This window comes from Protomyctophum parallelum, assembly GCF_964188405.1.
Source record: "Protomyctophum parallelum genome assembly, chromosome: 7".
NCBI classification, from domain to species: Eukaryota; Metazoa; Chordata; class Actinopteri; order Myctophiformes; family Myctophidae; genus Protomyctophum; species Protomyctophum parallelum.
The window spans coordinates 50,215,603-50,233,426 of NC_139705.1; the positions used below are offsets into that span (position 1 = coordinate 50,215,603).

Consider the following 17,824-nt stretch of genomic DNA (forward strand, 5'->3'; position numbering starts at 1 on the left):
TATAATATAATATAATAATTATTCTTAACCGTGCACTTGTACGACAGCAAACCTATTCATGGGGAAAAAGCAGCTGATCTACAAGCTCACAAGCTGTCATGATGTTGTGCAGCCTATATATTTTGGTTATTTGATTTTATATAGTGCTTAAATTAGTCCTTTAATGCAGACCGATACAAATAAGGCAACATAAACCCATAATAATTGAATAACTCTGGAAAACATCATTGGTTTGTGATCAGTTTGACTGCTTAATGAACAGTAAAGACATCAGGATTAGGTTAAACCTGGCTGTTAGCCTGGTCCGGAGCAGGCTAAGTCCAAAGCATTAGTTTCCATGGTAACTTATGTAGCATCACTTTCATGAAACCGAATCAAGCCTCAACATATCCAGGTTAACTGGTTAAATTAATCTGGCAAGATCAACCAGCTTTCATGAAACCGGTTAAGCACTGATCCAGGATATATTAAGCCAGGATATGTGTTAAAGCCCGGCTTAATCTCTAATCCAAGTTTCGTGAAATAGGCCCCAGGTTATTCAGGTCTGTTAATGTTTACAATCTCATTTGGCGGTAAAGCACATTAGCGTTGATGTCCACTGATTGATTTATAGACCGTATAATGTTTGCGTCAATAAACAGGCTATCACAATAACTATAAGGTTAATGATTAATATGTTTACCCAGACGTAGATTTACAATGGGGGGTTTATATCAGGTTATCATAATACAGGAAACCATAAAGGTTAATGTTTAATATAATGTGTATCCAGACTGTGTTGTGGAAAAGCACAGGCACGTGTTTAGGACAGATTTATAGAGCGGAAAGTTTACTTCAGTTCAACTTTAAGTTAGTATAGTTTTTGGAGCATATTTAAGTTTGAAACCGGAGACTTGGGGCATTTAAGCAATTTATATATATATATATATATATATATATATATATATATATATATATGCCACCACACCACTGTTTCTATTGTTCATAATCCAACAGATTAACAGTAGACATGGGCATGCAAACATAACAGAGCAGTGTGCAACACCTCATAACAGCTGAAATAATTAATAAAACACTTGTCAGACGCAGAGGAAGTCAAGAGGGCCCGCAGAACAGAGCACAACAACGTAGACAGACCAACAACCACATAATGTACTTGATAGATATTCTGAGTGGTAAATGGAGGCTGGCTGTTGTTGTACAGTATGTGCACTCCTACATCTGCATGCCTATAAGAGCATGTGAGGCACCGTCCACAGATCAGCCATAGTTTGATAGTCAAGGTTTATTCAGTGACATTTGGTGGAATGAGGATGAACGATGGTTTAAGATGATTTTGAGTCAGGCGTAATCAGACACAATAAGAAACACAGGCATAGGCAGTCTAACAAATATAATATTCAGAGGGGCATTCTGGATTAGGAAAGGGCAGATTTATAGTAATGCATATCTGTGTATACACTATACAGGCACGAAGGAGTTGTCTCAGTGAGGGACAAATGTTTGTCTGCTGCTTAGTTAAGAGTCCCCAGGTGTGCTGATTGTTGGCCCCGCCCACACCACCAACAAGGCCACTACTCCACCCCACTCTTAGCTAGAGTGGTGGGGGTTTCTACAGTACTGTATGCCACTGTTCAGCCATAATAAGAGACACCAGACCCTGACTGACGGAGTCACGGAGGCCTATGAAGACTCAACCAAAATTATGTACACACAAGATGTAAACAAAGTACCGCTACAACCTTTAACCTCAACTTCGCTTGGATTTCAAAACACAGTAGTCTGGACCTACTGTATATACAGTACATTTAAACAATAACATGTGAAACAATAACAGTCAATATCTGCAATATGATTATAAACTGTGGTCTTTTGCAGTGCTTCCCAGAGAATGCAGACATGATGGCAGCTTTGGACTGCTACTTTCAGGTGACTATCTATCTATCTATCTGTCTGTCTGTCAGTCATATCACTGGTTTAACATGTGTTTTTTGTTTTTGTTTTTTTATTCTTTATTTACCCAGGGAAGTAGCTGAGCACAGGTGCTCATTTTCAGCAACGCCCTGCACATAGAGACACACACACACACACACACACACACACACACACACACACACACACACACACACACACATTAAAACCTGGGAGCTGACCAGTACAACCACAGTCTGATACTGTTGTACTGACCAGTACAAACCACAGTCTGATACTGTTGTACTGACCAGTACAACCACAGTCTGATACTGTTGTACTGACCAGTACAACCACAGTCTGATACTGTTGTACTGACCAGTACAACCACAGTCTGATACTGTTGTACTGACCAGTACAACCACAGTCTGATACTGTTGTACTGACCAGTACAACCACAGTCTGATACTGTTGTACTGACCAGTACAACCACAGTCTGATACTGTTGTACTGACCAGTACAACCACAGTCTGATACTGTTGTACTGACCAGTACAAACCACAGTCTGATACTGTTGTACTGACCAGTACAACCACAGTCTGATACTGTTGTACTGACCAGTACAAACCACAGTCTGATACTGTTGTACTGACCAGTACAAACCACAGTCTGATACTGTTGTACTGACCAGTACAAACCACAGTCTGATACTGTTGTACTGACCAGTACAACCACAGTCTGATACTGTTGTACTGACCTGTACAACCACAGTCTGATACTGTTGTACTGACCAGTACAACAACAGTCTGATACTGTTGTACTGACCAGTACAAACCACAGTCTGATACTGTTGTACTGACCAGTACAACCACAGTCTGATACTGTTGTACTGACCAGTACAACCACAGTCTTATACTGTTGTACTGACCAGTACAACCACAGTCTGATACTGTTGTACTGACCAGTACAAACCACAGTCTGATACTGTTGTACTGACCAGTACAACCACAGTCTGATACTTTTGTACTGACCAGTACAAACCACAGTCTGATACTGTTGTACTGACCAGTACAAACCACAGTCTTATACTGTTGTACTGACCAGTACAACCACAGTCTGATACTGTTGTACTGACCAGTACAACCACAGTCTGATACTGTTGTACTGACCAGTACAACCACAGTCTGATACTGTTGTACTGACCAGTACAACCACAGTCTGATACTGTTGTACTGACCAGTACAACCACAGTCTGATACTGTTGTACTGACCAGTACAACCACAGTCTGATACTGTTGTACTGACCAGTACAACCACAGTCTGATACTGTTGTACTGACCAGTACAACCACAGTCTGATACTGTTGTACTGACCAGTACAACCACAGTCTGATACTGTTGTACTGACCAGTACAACCACAGTCTGATACTGTTGTACTGACCAGTACAACCACAGTCTGATACTGTTGGCCACTAAGCAGCTCCAGGGGGAGCCGTTGGGGGTTCAGTGCCTTGCTCAAGGGCACTTCAGCGGTGTTGGGTGAGTGATGACAATCACTTCCTGCCCGTCCGGGGAATGGAACCGTCAACCTTTCGGCAACAAGGACGCTCCTCTAACCCTTAGGCCACCGCTGCCCCACCGCTGTGTCACTCTGTAATAGTTATATTGTATCGTTTCCATTCCAGCTGTGTGTCATCGAGGTGTAATAGTTATATTGTATCGTTTCCATTCCAGCTGTGTGCCATCGAGGTGTAATAGTTATATTGTATCGTGTCCATTCCAGCTGTGTGTCATCGAGGTGTAATAGTTATATTGTATCGTTTCCATTCCAGCTGTGTGCCATCGAGGTGTAATAGTTATATTGTATCGTTTCCATTCCAGCTGTGTGCCATCGAGGTGTAATAGTTATATTGTATCTTGTCCATTCCAGCTGTGTGCCATCGAGGTGTAATAGTTTTATTGTATCTTGTCCATTCCAGCTGTGTGCCATCGAGGTGTAATAGTTATATTGTATCGTGTCCATTCCAGCTGTGTGCCATCGAGGTGTAATAGTTTTATTGTATCTTGTCCATTCCAGCTGTGTGCCATCGAGGTGTAATAGTTATATTGTATCGTTTCCATTCCAGCTGTGTGCCATCGAGGTGTAATAGTTATATTGTATCTTGTCCATTCCAGCTGTGTGCCATCGAGGTGTAATAGTTTTATTGTATCTTGTCCATTCCAGCTGTGTGCCATCGAGGTGTAATAGTTATATTGTATCGTGTCCATTCCAGCTGTGAGCCATCGAGGTGTAATAGTTTTATTGTATCTTGTCCATTCCAGCTGTGTGCCATCGAGGTGTAATAGTTATATTGTATCGTTTCCATTCCAGCTGTGTGTCATCGAGGAGTAATAGTTATATTGTATCGTTTCCATTCCAGCTGTGTGTCATCGAGGTGTAATAGTTATATTGTATCGTGTCCATTCCAGCTGTGTGCCATCGAGGTGTAATAGTTATATTGTATCGTTTCCATTCCAGCTGTGTGCCATCGAGGTGTAATAGTTATATTGTATCGTTTCCATCGTTTCCATTCCAGCTGTGTGCCATCGAGGTGTAATAGTTATATTGTATCGTTTCCATTCCAGCTGTGTGCCATCGAGGTGTAATAGTTATATTGTATCGTTTCCATTCCAGCTGTGTGCCATCGAGGTGTAATAGTTTTATTGTATCGTTTCCATTCCAGCTGTGTGCCATCGAGGTGTAATAGTTATATTGTATCGTTTCCATTCCAGCTGTGTGCCATCGAGGTGACGTGTGAGTCAGGCAGTGTCATGGCCGCCACGCTGGCCAACGGGGGCATCTGTCCAATCACAGGGGAGCGTGTGCTGAGCGCGGAGGCGGTGCGCGACACGCTGAGTCTGATGCACTCGTGTGGAATGTACGACTTCTCTGGAGAGTTCGCCTTTCATGTACGTACACTACAGGATCATGGTCCATTTATACTGAATGTACGACTTCTCTGGAGAGTTCGCCTTTCATGTACGTACAGTACAGGATCATGGTCCATTTATACTGAATGTACGACTTCTCTGGAGAGTTCGCCTTTCATGTACGTACACTACAGGATCATGGTCCATTTATACTGAATGTACGACTTCTCTGGAGAGTTCGCCTTTCATGTACGTACAGTACAGGATCATGGTCCATTTATACTGAATGTACGACTTCTCTGGAGAGTTCGCCTTTCATGTACGTACAGTACAGGATCATGATCCATTTATGCTGCCTTTCATGTACGTACAGGAGAAATTTAAAAAGTTTGATAACCACTGTAATGTTATTGACTCATGGTTGTCACAATTATTACATAATCGTAATTATTTGAGATAATCACAATTATTTTGTCATAGTCGTCATAATCGTGACTGTAGGCTGAAATTGGATGCTTACACTAGCTATTTCCACTATTCTTTTAAAGTATAAGTGTCCTTATGGCTTATGCACACCTACAATGGACAATTGTATGGACAACCAGGCCTGATGAAGGTCTGACCACCCAAACGTTGCTCAATCAAATCTAAACTCAAGTGAAGATTATTTTTCTCTACTTCAAGTATAACATTTTTAAAATGCCAGTAATTTCTTGGTACAACATAAATTTGAGTTATTTGTCAAATTTCCCCTGTACACTATTTCTTATTACGAAGCCTAAATGACAAACAGAAATGTAATTTCTAATTTCCAAAAAAAACACAATTAAATGGCGTGACAAAGCGTTGCCTGTTCTGTTCCGTGTCCTTCAGGTGGGCCTGCCAGCCAAGTCCGGAGTTTCCGGAGCGGTTCTGCTGGTGGTGCCCAACGTGATGGGCATGATGTGCTGGTCCCCTGCCCTGGACCGGGTGGGGAACAGTGTCAGAGGCATCCATTTCTGCGAGGTACCGTATCTATCTAGTATCTATTCTGGCCCATTTAGACCTGAGATCAGATTTAAAAAAAAATGTCTTCTACAGCCTGACAGTTTTCTGAAAAAGCTATGTTTCTATGTCAGTCTTTCTTCGATTTTTCAAAAATAGCAGACCTACAAGCTCGTAGCGCGCCACTCGGTGGCGCGCTATGAGCTTGTAGATCTGCTATTTTTCAATAGCTAAAGCATAACATGATGCCAACACCAAAAGGGGTTCCCGCCCAAAATGGGCTAGTATCTATTCTGGCTGCGTCCACTAAAAAAGCTGAAAGGCATCACTTTAGTGTGTGAATAAAATGTTGGTATGTATGGTAGAGTATATGTGACCAGATTTGACTGAGAAACTGCCATCGTGCACATTCCAGCTTTTCACCAGAGGAGAAAAACTTTTTTGTTTTTCTTTTTCTAAATTAGTTAATAGCACAGGCAGTCTCTTCACATACTAGAGCATGTCTGAAATAAGTGTTAGAGCTGAAATCGACATGTAAATATGAAATAAATGCTTAAACATGTAGCTAGGTGTAATGTTAGAGACCACAGAAGTGAACCTTTCAAGCCTCTTTTCTCAACTTGCTGTTTTCTGCCAGACATTACAAAAACAAAAATTCAAAAAAATCAAATGGCAGTTTCTCAGTCAAATTTGGTCACATATGTTAATACAATATAATGTATCCACATACAGTATGATGTATGATGTGGAAGCACTATAAAAGCGCATTAACAAGTTGTGATTGTTTTAGGAGCTGGTGTCTCACTTCAACTTCCACAATTATGACAACCTGAGACACTTCACCAAGAAACATGATCCTAGAAGGCCTGCTGAGGACCAGGTAACTGTGTTACATTAAAATGATGTATCATTGATTGTCTCCACCAGGCCGAAGGCATGGGGGGAGAGTATGTTTTGCACTCCGTCCGTCCGTCCGTCCGTGTGTGTCCGTGTGTCCTTGAGCAGCTAATCTCGGCCACCGTTAACCCGGTCGATGCCAAATTTTGCACACACGCTCCCTGGATGCCAACGATGAACATCTGCTCCAAAATTTTCAGAACGGCCTGTTATAGCGCCACCAGGAGGCCGCTTTGTGCAAAACAAGTTTTTGCACAGTACACCTACAGATTTTGTCCAAACATCGCGCAAATTGGTACACAGTCTCTCTAGAGCCATTCAACGAAAGAACAGAAGGGCACTTTTTCTAGTTAAACTATGTTACACTATCCAAACACTAAAACGATGTTCCATTAACCTAACTATGTTAGTTAGTGTAACTATGTTAGTTAGTTAGTTAGTGTAACTATGTTACACTAACCCTGAGGCCCAGGTAACTATGTTACACTAACCCTGAGGCCCAGGTAACTATGTTACACTAAGCTAACCCTAATCTCTGTCGTCAGGGGCATTCAAAACGTGCACACATTGTTGTTAGTGGGAATGGAAACATAGGCGCACCGCCTGAACAGGAGGGCCTAAGAAGACACAGGGTCTTTATCACCCTGAAGGGATTTATTTACTATTATAAATGTTCCTGCTTACTACATGGCTACTTAACAAAGCCATTACTATCAGAATAAAGACCTTGAGCTGGGAAAAAAACAGTACAGTACAGTACAGTGAAATGAATTGAGAAACTATACTATAGGTGGTAGTAAATAACACATACTGTAGGCCTGCAATATCCACTGATAGGACTTACAACACAGGAAAAACATCAGAGAACATTCTAGCTCTGAACTACATTCTGTACAATTACAGTTGTTAAACAAGATGAGGAGAGGCTATGCACGTTTGTGTTAAAAAAAAGAAGAAGAAAAAAACGCTTTCTTTTGTTCTAGATGGTCTGATCACAGAGTCCAGAACACATCCCCTGTATGGGGAAACAATAAGGTTTTGTTTTTCCAACTTAGAAGGTGGATTGTATCTTTATCTGGGTCGGAAGTTGTGAAAAGAAAGTGCTTCACGCCTTGTGATTAGACCTCCATTACATCAGTAGCTCCCAACCTTTCTCCTTGGAGCCTCCATTCTTACACCTGACAAGGCCTCACGGCCCCCCTATGATCTTTGGGACCCCCACCCAAACAGGACTTGTCTTTTAGACTATAGTTTAGTCTTGTCTTTTAGACTACGTCCCGGGACTACAAATGCGTTGTGAGGTTGTATAGTTACAGTAAGCTATTTTAGCTACTTTAAAATGTTGGACTATCTCCAAACACACATGGCCTCAAAGACCCTGTGGTCTTTCACGCCAGACAAACAAACCAGGATCAAATCCATGATTATAATAATTATGATTTGTCTTTTGTCCCATTAGAACAAGTCAGTGATCAACCTGATGTTTGCAGCCTACAATGGAGATGTCTCTGCTCTGAGGAGGTGAGTGAACATATAACCTATAGATAACCTTTTTTATGCTTGGAGTTGCCCAAACTGCAAGTGCACATTTGAGTGAGGAGTCTGCTATAAACACAACACGAGATATATATATAGCTAGATAGCTATAAACACAACACGAGATATATATCTAGATAGCTATAAACACAACATGAGATCACGACACTGGTATCGGTATTCGGTACAGGTATCGGCTAACACAGAAATTGAGGTATCGGGATCGGATCGGAAGCGGGGAAATCCCTAATTAATACTAACACACTAATTAGATTCCTTTACTTCTATAATTACAATGTTATTCAGCCTCCATCCATCACTGTGGTTAACCTTTGCTTTGTCCCTGCCTGGTGGATGATAAAGGTTTGCCCTTTCAGATGTCAACATGGAGGAGAAGGACTATGACTCTCGCTCTGCCCTGCATGTCGCTGCTGCAGAAGGTAAACACTTCATCACCATTACCCATGATTCATTCTTCACTTACACCGGCCTCATATTCAACACACTTCACCCATTCTGACCATTCGAAAAATGTCTTCACCCAAAAATGTCTTCACCCATTCTGACCTGAGATCAGATTCTAAAAATGTCTTCTACATCCTGACACTTTTCTGAAAAAGCCATGTTTCTATGTCAGTCGTTCTTCGATTTTTCAAAAATAGCAGACCTACAAGCTCATAGCGCGCCACCGACTATGAGCTTGTAGATCTGCTATTTTTCAATAGCTAAAGCATAATATTTGGCACATTGGCACTCTCAGGGTTCCCACAGTCATTAGTTGCCTGGAAAAAAAAGTTTTCCAGGCCTGGAAAAGGTTTGGAATGAATCAAATGTTTTGAAAAATGGATATAGCCTATATTGTTTTTGGCTATTCAGTATTTTAGCTGTGACGTGAGCGCCCCCTCCTGAGATACTTCCGGGTCCTACTTTTGTGTCGCTTTTGTGTCCCCATAGAGTTATACTGTGACGCTCCGTCAGACTAAATCTGAGACGAAAACAACCACGAAAGTCTCATTTTACCGCTTTCCTCGCAACAACAAAGCTGTGCTGCTCTCCCAAATCTGGCTGTGACAGGCCGTCTGCCCCACATGGAATACTATCGCCATTTTATTTTATTGTGTCAACTAAATCCTCATTAATGCAAACTAGATTCAACATACTCAAGCCTGCACACATTCTACAATATGCCCCCGAAATATTTTACCAAGCACCTTCAATAATAATGATAATAATAGTCTTTATTGTCTCCACATCATATATTTTTGTTGTCATGGACACTTGTACAAAACATTAATAATTCTACTGGAGTTGGAAGCATTAAGACCCATTTTAACCCTCAATGGCTTCCTTTCTGAAAAATAACGTCATTGTAAAAAGATTCACGCGTTTAGATATTCTATTTACAATGGGATGCGGACGGGAGCTGGTGCCACTTGGACCCGGACGTAACGTAGCACTACAAAATGACGTCGGACTTAAATACTGAAGTGATTTTGTTCATAAAATACATGTCCCAAAATATAACATTACGTGAAATATATATAAGATTTTAATTTAGTGCTCTGCTGCACGGGCTGTGGGTGTGCAGCCTAATCTATACATCAAAGAATCTACTTTTTCATGTGACACCTTTGCTGGAGTCAGTCTTATAGCCAGGCAGGCATCGATAGCACACTGGTGTAAAGAGCCTCAGTACTGCACCATATACGCTTGGAAATGAGGTCAAATACTTTGGGAAAGCTATGGAATCGTTTAGTGTTTAGGACCCTGCACTATTGAAATAATTTTCCGTTTATTGCAGGTCATCTGGAGACAGTCATATTCCTCACAGAAGTCTCTAAAATCAATCCCAACATGAAAGACAGGTAAGCATTCAAATTCAAAATTCAAATAATATTAGAATTTTGAATTTGAATATTATTCAAATAGCTTTGTCAGTAAATCTGCGCTGTGCAGTGTACGAGTGTGTGTGTGTGTGTGTGTGTGTGTGTGTGGCGTAGATCGGTCATTTTCAAATAGTCAAAGTTGTTAGTTAATGTATGTTTTGTAATAACAATTCAAATCTACAATGTAACTAGTGAAGTTTTCTAATACAGTACACAAGTGTAGTGGAGTAAAAAAAAAAGTACAATGTTTGACACTGAGATGTAGTGGAGAAAAGTAAAAGTATTTAAAAAGAAATGGAAATACTACATTAAATAAATACTAGTAAAGTACATTTTCACTACGGTGTGTCTGTGTGTAGATGGGGCAACACTCCTCTGGACGACGCCATGCAGTTTGGTCACGACGCGGTGGCCACCGTCCTCAGAGAGTACCAGCGCATGTACCGCCCCCCTGGCGGTAACCCTGCCCAGGACCCCCAGGACTCCCGGGGCAGCGGGGACCCCCGGGGCAGCCCCGGGGACCCCCAGTCTGACAGCGAGGACAGTGCAGGTCATCACAAGTCCATAAAGGACTCCTTGAAGGTTTAGGAACTATGCGGTAGGACGATAATGTCATGGTTGTCATGGGAACGAAACTTGTTGTGTGTAGTCGTTTCATAAGCAGTGGTTTCCAACCCTCTTCCTTGGAGACCCCCCCCCCCCCCCCCCCCCCCAAACACAAACACACACACACACACTCTTGCAGTTTTTGAGTGGTGCAACCACTCCAAGGAACAGCAATGTCCGTGTTCACCTATGTGCCTATGTGTAGGTTAATGAGCACCAGTATATGACTATGGGGTACCAGTAGGGGCGCTGTTTCCAGAAACAGAGAGAGGGATAGTTCTGCACTGCTGCCTGCTAATGAGAGAGAGAGAGGTGGGGGGGGGAGTTGCACCACCATTTTTTTTACACCTTAGACTTGCGTAGCCAGACAGACAACTATCCCACAATCTCTGAATGCTATAGAGTCTGGAACTACACCTTTGCTTTAGTGTGACACAGCATGGGGATATTAAGACATAACGTGGGATAAGACACTGTGAATTCATATTTCCACTTAGCTTCTCTAAACACCGTTGAGGTATTTAATAAACCGTTGACGTATTTAATAAACCGTTGACGTATTTAATAAGTCCTGCCGTATGTTCTCCTCTGGTCCTTAATTGGTAAGGATGTGTTGATGTCTTAGATTTAGGAAAAGTGGATTCAATGCGAGCTGGTGCCGCAGCACAGCACTTTATCAGATGGTAAAAATCAACCTGTCGCTTTATGTGTGAAGGGAGAGGTGCTGGATTTTACTCTCTCTGACTGTAAGCAAGAAACGTACGATTTGGACGGCTTACACGGTAAGGGAAGTTTGGCGAGGCCGCACCCGTCAAAGACGTTGCCAATTTGATGTAAATAGTTTGTCCTCCAGGCGTGTATTTATTTCTAAAGGCCAATGTAATATATTATTTGTTGTTTGTGTCAATCATGTCTCTTGTTTGATTCTGAAACTGGTTCCGGCAGTAGAAATGTTTTCTGTTTTGCTGCACCAATGATCCTACCTCACCAAAATGAGAGAACGACTCAAGAATGTAGAATAATGACATTGAATGTGTTTCTCCAGCTTGGTCCCATTCTAGATTAGGGCTGCAACCGTCCTGTTTGTCACGTTCATTCTTTGTGAATCAACGTGGGAAAAAAGGTCTATCTTGATTATTTTTGTAATCAAATAAATTAATAGCAGATCTACAAGCTAGCTCGTATTATTAAGGGTCCATTCTTGGTTCCATTTGTACACTCGGAGTAGCTTGTAGATCTGCTATCGTTTATCATATTAAAATCAATTATTTGTATTTCATTTAAATTGATGAACCGTTCGTTGCACCCCTATTCTAGATGTATATCTCCTGTTGAGAGCTTGTGATTGTGATGATTGGAGAGCTTTTTGCCTCAGAAATTGCTATCTTCCCTTTGATGTGAAAACATGTATTTCATTTATCTTTGTTTGCATTATAAAAACTGCAATAATTACCATTACTGTGCTGTATGGCTGCAACCATCCACCATCTTCTGAATCACTTCTTAGATTCATTGAATAATCCACAAAATGCGATTTCTTTGGGGTACACTTTTACATTTTGTATATATCAAGGAATCTACTTCTTTTTTCTTTGGTGATTGGTTTCTGATGTGTGGACTGTGGACAAATAGGGAAAATAAGATAATCTATTTATTATTGATTAAATGGATTAGTTTGATTAACGGTTGCACTCCTATGCAGGATAGTTTTAGTACAACACTTGTTTATTTTTGTCCTTATCCGTTTTGATATGTAGCCTACTGTACTTCATGCCACTTAGTCAGTACACGACTGCTTAAAAGGAGTTCATTCACCCCCCAAAAAAAAAACTTGCCTATCAAATATACACCCCATTAAGCCTTGTAAGTTTTATTATTAATATTCTTTCATTCCTAAACCAATAATTTGATGACTGTTAGTCTCCGGGTAGGTCTCCTGTTGAGTCTCTTATCGACCAATGACACTGGCATCATATTATTGGCTTATGAATGCGACTAAGCTAAAACCTCTTCATGGAGTGTGTAATTGATAGAAAACAAATCATTTTTTGGGGTGAACTACTCCATTAATGAAACCTTTCCTTGTTTGTTTTCTCTCTCATAATGTAAAATATCTTGCTGTAAATAAAGATAAAAAGGGAAATGAAAACTTTTAAGTTTCTTTTTTTAATTAAACAATCGATATGAACGTGAGAAATACAGTATGGCTTTGCCTGCAAATACAGTAGCAAGTATATTAATAATGCATATACAGTAAGGTCAGAACGTAAAGCTAAAACATGAACATGGCATTCATGTTCCCATCAAGACAAATCTTGTTTTTGTACAATCTTAGACATGATATCTAATAGTCTGCCCACTATCACCAGATAGTGGGCGTGGACATTACAGAATAGATATACAAAATCACAGTTATATAATAGGAAACAAGAATATCTGGTGATGTCATCAATTAGTAATTAGCAATTCTCAGCACCTGAGCTGTATCGTTTTGGAGCTCTTTAAGAGCAACGTTCTTTGTCTGTGAAAATCATACATCACTGACGAAGGTCTGAGGACCCAAACGTTTGCTTTTTAATTGCACTTTGAGCACAGAGCACTTTATGAGCATGATAAAATAAAATTAAATATATTTTCTTAAGTCTCAGTCTAAGGAGTTTTACTTCTACATTTCTATACGGTGAGCGAGTCTTCTCCTGTCAAAGTTTCCCTTATGTTTTTGAGACCACCGCTACCGTAGTCAAGTTTGGAAAAAAAGGATGAAGAAAGGCAGTTTCCTCAGTGCTTCCAGTGAAGTCCAGAGCCCTGTCACCCCCTCTAATGCACAGTGAAGTCCAGAGCCCTCTCACCCAAAGGCACCGCTAGTGAAACCCACGTCTCGTGGGCCAAGAGTTCAACGCTTTTAGGTAGTTTCAGCATAAGGATACCTTTGATAACCAATCTGATATAGCACTGACGAAGGTCTGAGGACCCAAACGTTTGCTTTTTAACCCATTCTGACCTGAGATCAGATTCATACAAGGTTTCCACTGGACACACGATTTTTCAAAAATAGCAGACCTACAAGCTCGTAGCGCGCCACTCGGTGGCGCGATATGAGCTTGTAGATCTGCTATTTTTCAATAGCTAAAGCATGACATGATGCTAACACCAAAATGGGTGCCCGGTCAGAATGGGTTAATTGCACTTTAAGCATAGAGCACTTTATGAGCATGATAAAATAAAATAAAAGATATTTTCTTAAGTCTAAGGAGTTTTACTTCTAGTTTCTATACGGTGAGCGAGTCTTCTGCTGTCAAAGTTTCCCTTATGTTTTTGACCGTAGTAAAGTTTGGGGAAAAAAAGGACGAAGAAAGGCGCAACACTTTTCTCAGTGCTAACCCGATCTGTGATCATATAAACATTACATTTCAATAAAGAAAAATCCATAATTTGATTAATGAAATTATCTCTTTAAACACCTAAAATCCAAATCTGATCCACTCAGATTAAAACCCATTTTGGGGACGGGAACCCCTTTTGGTGTTAGTATTATGTTATGCTTTAAGCTATTGAAAAATAGCAGACCTACAAGCTCATAGCTACGAGCTTGTAGGTCTGCTATTTTTTGAAAAATCAAAGAACGACTGACATAGAAACATAGCTTTTTCAGAAAACCGTCAGAAAGCTTTGAACTCTTTGAAGCCCACTAGCTGGGGGGGTTCATTCATTAATTCACTTCAACCCCGGAGGCTCCTCCATGCCAGAGTGCGTGAGCAGCTCCCCGTCCCATAGTCCGAACGCCGGGCACAGCGGCTCCCTGAAGCTGGCCTTGATGGTGTGGACGACCCTGAGGCTCTGGACGTCCACCAGCGCCACGGCGCCGGCCTCGTAGTCCAGCAGGATGCCCACGCGGTCCGGCTTCCCCACCAGCGTCACGGGGACCACCTTGTTCTTGGTCATGGCGAACCACCCAGGGCGCTGCGCGTAGCCGAACACCCAGGAGGAGGCGTTGGTGCCCACGCAGTCCTCGCGCGCCATCAGGGCCTCGGCCACGCCCAGCCGGAACTCCCGGGACTTCTTGACGGTCACCTCCCAGTAGTGACGGCCGCCGCCCACGGTCTGGTCGGCGAACACCACGGCCCAGTCGCGGAAGCGCTCGGGGTTGTGCTGCACCTTGCTGGGGTCCAGGCCCAGCATGCGGTAGATCACACCTGGAGGAGGGATTGATCGGGGCAGGGTGGGGTGGGTTCCCCAATTAATGTTCCTCAAGGGCCATATTTTGACTTAGGGTACCAGGCTGGTAACCTGACGCTGCCAGATCCAAGAAGCTTGCTACACAAATTTGTTTCACAGCTTATTGGGATCTGGGATCTCGGAAGCAAATTCGATGACGGGGCTGTTGCTTTTTTTCAAGATACTTGGTAGATGATTGGATGGGACCGTCTGTCTATCACCGTGTGGGCGTGCAAACGCAACCAATCATATTGACGTGTCTATATAGCTTCACATCCGGTTTCGCACATATCCCACCCTTAGCTCACGCGGCTGATTGGTTCGGTACGGAACGGATCGGTGTTAGCTGAACTCCCTGAGAGATCCCAGATGGAATCTGTGTTGGGGAACATGGTTACCCAATACCGCCCCCATCTGGCAGCGTCAGGTTACCAGGCTGGGGGCCCGGAGTCCGCACGGGCGAGGTCGATGTCTTGCCCTGAACAAACTCAAACTCAAAACTAACCTAAAACTAAATAATTCCTTTCCTCAAAAACACAAATGAACATAGTTTGAACCCTTCAACACCTTGATAGTAGAATCCTCCTGACCCTTGACCCCCACTGCACCCCTCCTTCCTCTGTAAAAATACCTTATGATTCTACTGAGCTGTATTCCAATATGTTTGTACTGCATCGTATGTACAGTATTACTGATGAATTGAGTACAAGTGGACCACAAAGGTAACATCCGAGTTGGCTCTGCTGCTTTTTTTTTTGTCTACACCAAAGCATGTAGACCTAATGGTTCCCACCAAAATATGTATGCTGGGGTGAGAGTTTTCACGATAATATGGAAATATTATTAACAACACACACACACACACACACACACACACACACACACACACACACACACACACACACACACACACACACACACACACACACACACACACACACACACACACACACACACACACACACACACACACCTGTGTCCTTCTTGTACAGGTCCAGACTGCTGTGTGCCGTCTGCTCATCCAGACGGAATTGCAACTCTGTTGGTCAAAAGAAAGTTCATATTTACTGTACATCACATAATAATAACCAGTAAGACGTTTTGCCATAACCATTCCCTTTGCCATAAATCAGGTAGCTTTAAGGTACGGCCATGACAGCAATGGTAGGAAAAAAAATATATAATATTAATCATATTCGTATAATTATTCGGTTTTCGGGCCAACTGTTTCCTATATTCGGTATTCGGTTTGTGACAAACATAAACATAAACACAGACGTGTCTATACAGCATGTGACAAACATAAACACAGACGTGTCTATGCAACATGTGAAACAAAAAAAACAAAACAAAAAACAGAAGAGGCTATTGGAGAACCTGATTTGGATAGGGACACATGATCTGATGCAGGACAATGTCACTATGACAGAAAGAGACAAGACGTCAGCATGTGTCAAACGTAAACACAGACGTGTCTATGCAGCATGTGACAAACATAAACACAGACATAGAAAAAAAAGAGAACACCTCGTCATGCAAATTGGCGATAAGTTGATAACTTGCTTCTTACATGCTTCTTGTCTCCTAACACGTCTCATATTATTTTCCATTGACAATGAAAGGAGAAATTAGGCCGTCAAATATGACGTAAATTCGTGGCAACAAAAACATTAAATGCCATTGACAATGAAGGGGAAATGTACGTCATACTGTATGTAGACGAGCAAATCGGCTATAAACCAATCACACATTCAGTCTCATTTCAGTTGTTCATGAGATGATGTATAATGATAAGCCCCTCATTTCACACGGGTGTGATTTTTAATATATGAATTCGGTGACGGACGCTCATTTGATACCATTTGGACCACTGGTGGTCCTCGGACCCAATGTTGAGAACCATCTCTTTGTGGATGTCATGGCTGAACATCGACAGTCTGGCATCTAATGTTTACTGTTTCTCAATACCAGAATCCAATTGGCAGCTGATACACAAACTCACACTTTCTGTGACTTTGGCCAAAATAAATTAAAGTTTTTATTGATCCATGTGGGGAACAAATCTATTTATTATCTATCCATCTATCTATTTCCATTTAAAGTACTGTAAACACACAAGGCTTTAGCGTGCTAATTTTCAGTCCCCTAACAACACACAAAAATACACGTACAGTCTAGACACCATAAATAATAATAACAAGCTAAAAACAAAGATTCTATCTATCTATCTATAGATTGATTAAATACAATTATGTATTTATTGTGGCAATAGCCAAATCTGATCGTATACGTGTGCCCAAATTAATCATCACTTGCAGTCACTCACTGAGGGCTAAACTTTGCACTACATTGCACTTGGGTTATTGTACAGTATGGTTATTTATTTGTATGCCAGTGGTGAAGCTTTAAACTGAATTTCGTTGTTTCATGCAAGCAATGACAAATAAAGATCTATCTATCTATCTATTCAGTTTACACACATAACTTATGACCTCAATGCAAATAAGCTATGAGCTTTTTTTTGTCTTATCCTTTTGACAGAAGTACGTTGTAAAAAATAACGTCAATCAATGTAGATATAACATGGTAAAGGCTTGCAACATGTAAAGAAATACACAGCTGTCTCTGTCTATGTTGCGACCTCTACTTTGCATCGAACCATGACAACAACATAACGGTCACAACTCACTCACTCACAACATTAACAAAACAATCATTCTCTCACCATTCCCCGTGGTTCTGGAGATATACCACCGCCTGGCCTGCAGCGGGTTGATCCGTGCATCATGTCTGCTGGTGAGGGAACAGGCAGATCTCCCTGACTGTCGACAGAAATGTGCCAACAGGCTGACGGGCATCGCCATCTTTACTGCTGCTGC

The 17,824-nt window shown here is 41.6% G+C and overlaps 2 protein-coding genes across 3 annotated transcripts in view; one reads left to right on the forward strand and one right to left on the reverse strand.

Moving 5' to 3' along the window:
* LOC310862294 (glutaminase kidney isoform, mitochondrial-like) overlaps window positions 1-13,518 on the forward strand; it is a 44,998-nt gene extending 31,480 nt beyond the window's left edge. Inside the window, exons 11-18 of the mRNA XM_083770122.1 lie at window positions 1,879-1,929; window positions 4,684-4,860; window positions 5,695-5,826; window positions 6,596-6,685; window positions 8,162-8,223; window positions 8,602-8,678; window positions 10,040-10,103; window positions 10,484-13,518. Of these exons, the coding sequence (XP_083626248.1) occupies window positions 1,879-1,929; window positions 4,684-4,860; window positions 5,695-5,826; window positions 6,596-6,685; window positions 8,162-8,223; window positions 8,602-8,678; window positions 10,040-10,103; window positions 10,484-10,712 (882 nt within the window). The 3' untranslated portion in view covers window positions 10,713-13,518. The remainder of the gene's footprint in view (window positions 1-1,878; window positions 1,930-4,683; window positions 4,861-5,694; window positions 5,827-6,595; window positions 6,686-8,161; window positions 8,224-8,601; window positions 8,679-10,039; window positions 10,104-10,483) is intronic.
* On the reverse strand, window positions 12,468-17,824 carry spryd4 (SPRY domain containing 4). Of its 2 annotated transcripts, XR_014569548.1 has the most exons (4): window positions 17,671-17,824; window positions 15,919-15,984; window positions 13,918-14,923; window positions 12,468-13,726 (listed from the first exon to the last, which is right to left on the reverse strand). XR_014569548.1 is itself a non-coding variant. In XM_083770129.1 (3 exons), exons 1-3 carry the CDS (start codon window positions 17,807-17,809, stop codon window positions 14,445-14,447), a joined length of 684 nt encoding a protein of 227 aa, XP_083626255.1. In that variant the 5' UTR covers window positions 17,810-17,824; the 3' UTR covers window positions 12,468-14,444. The 2 variants fall into 2 exon arrangements, 1 of the variants encoding a protein (XP_083626255.1); XM_083770129.1 differs by having other exon boundaries at window positions 12,468-14,923.

Coding starts and splice junctions, on each gene's coding strand:
- spryd4 (XM_083770129.1), bottom strand. CDS start 17,809: ATGGCGATGCCCGTCAGCCTGTTGGCACATTTCTGTCGACAGTCAGGG. Junction 15,985..17,670: donor CTCCAGAACCACGGGGAATG/GTGAGAGAATGA, acceptor TTTGACCAACAG/AGTTGCAATTCCGTCTGGAT. Junction 14,924..15,918: donor CCTGTACAAGAAGGACACAG/GTGTGTGTGTGT, acceptor TCCCTCCTCCAG/GTGTGATCTACCGCATGCTG.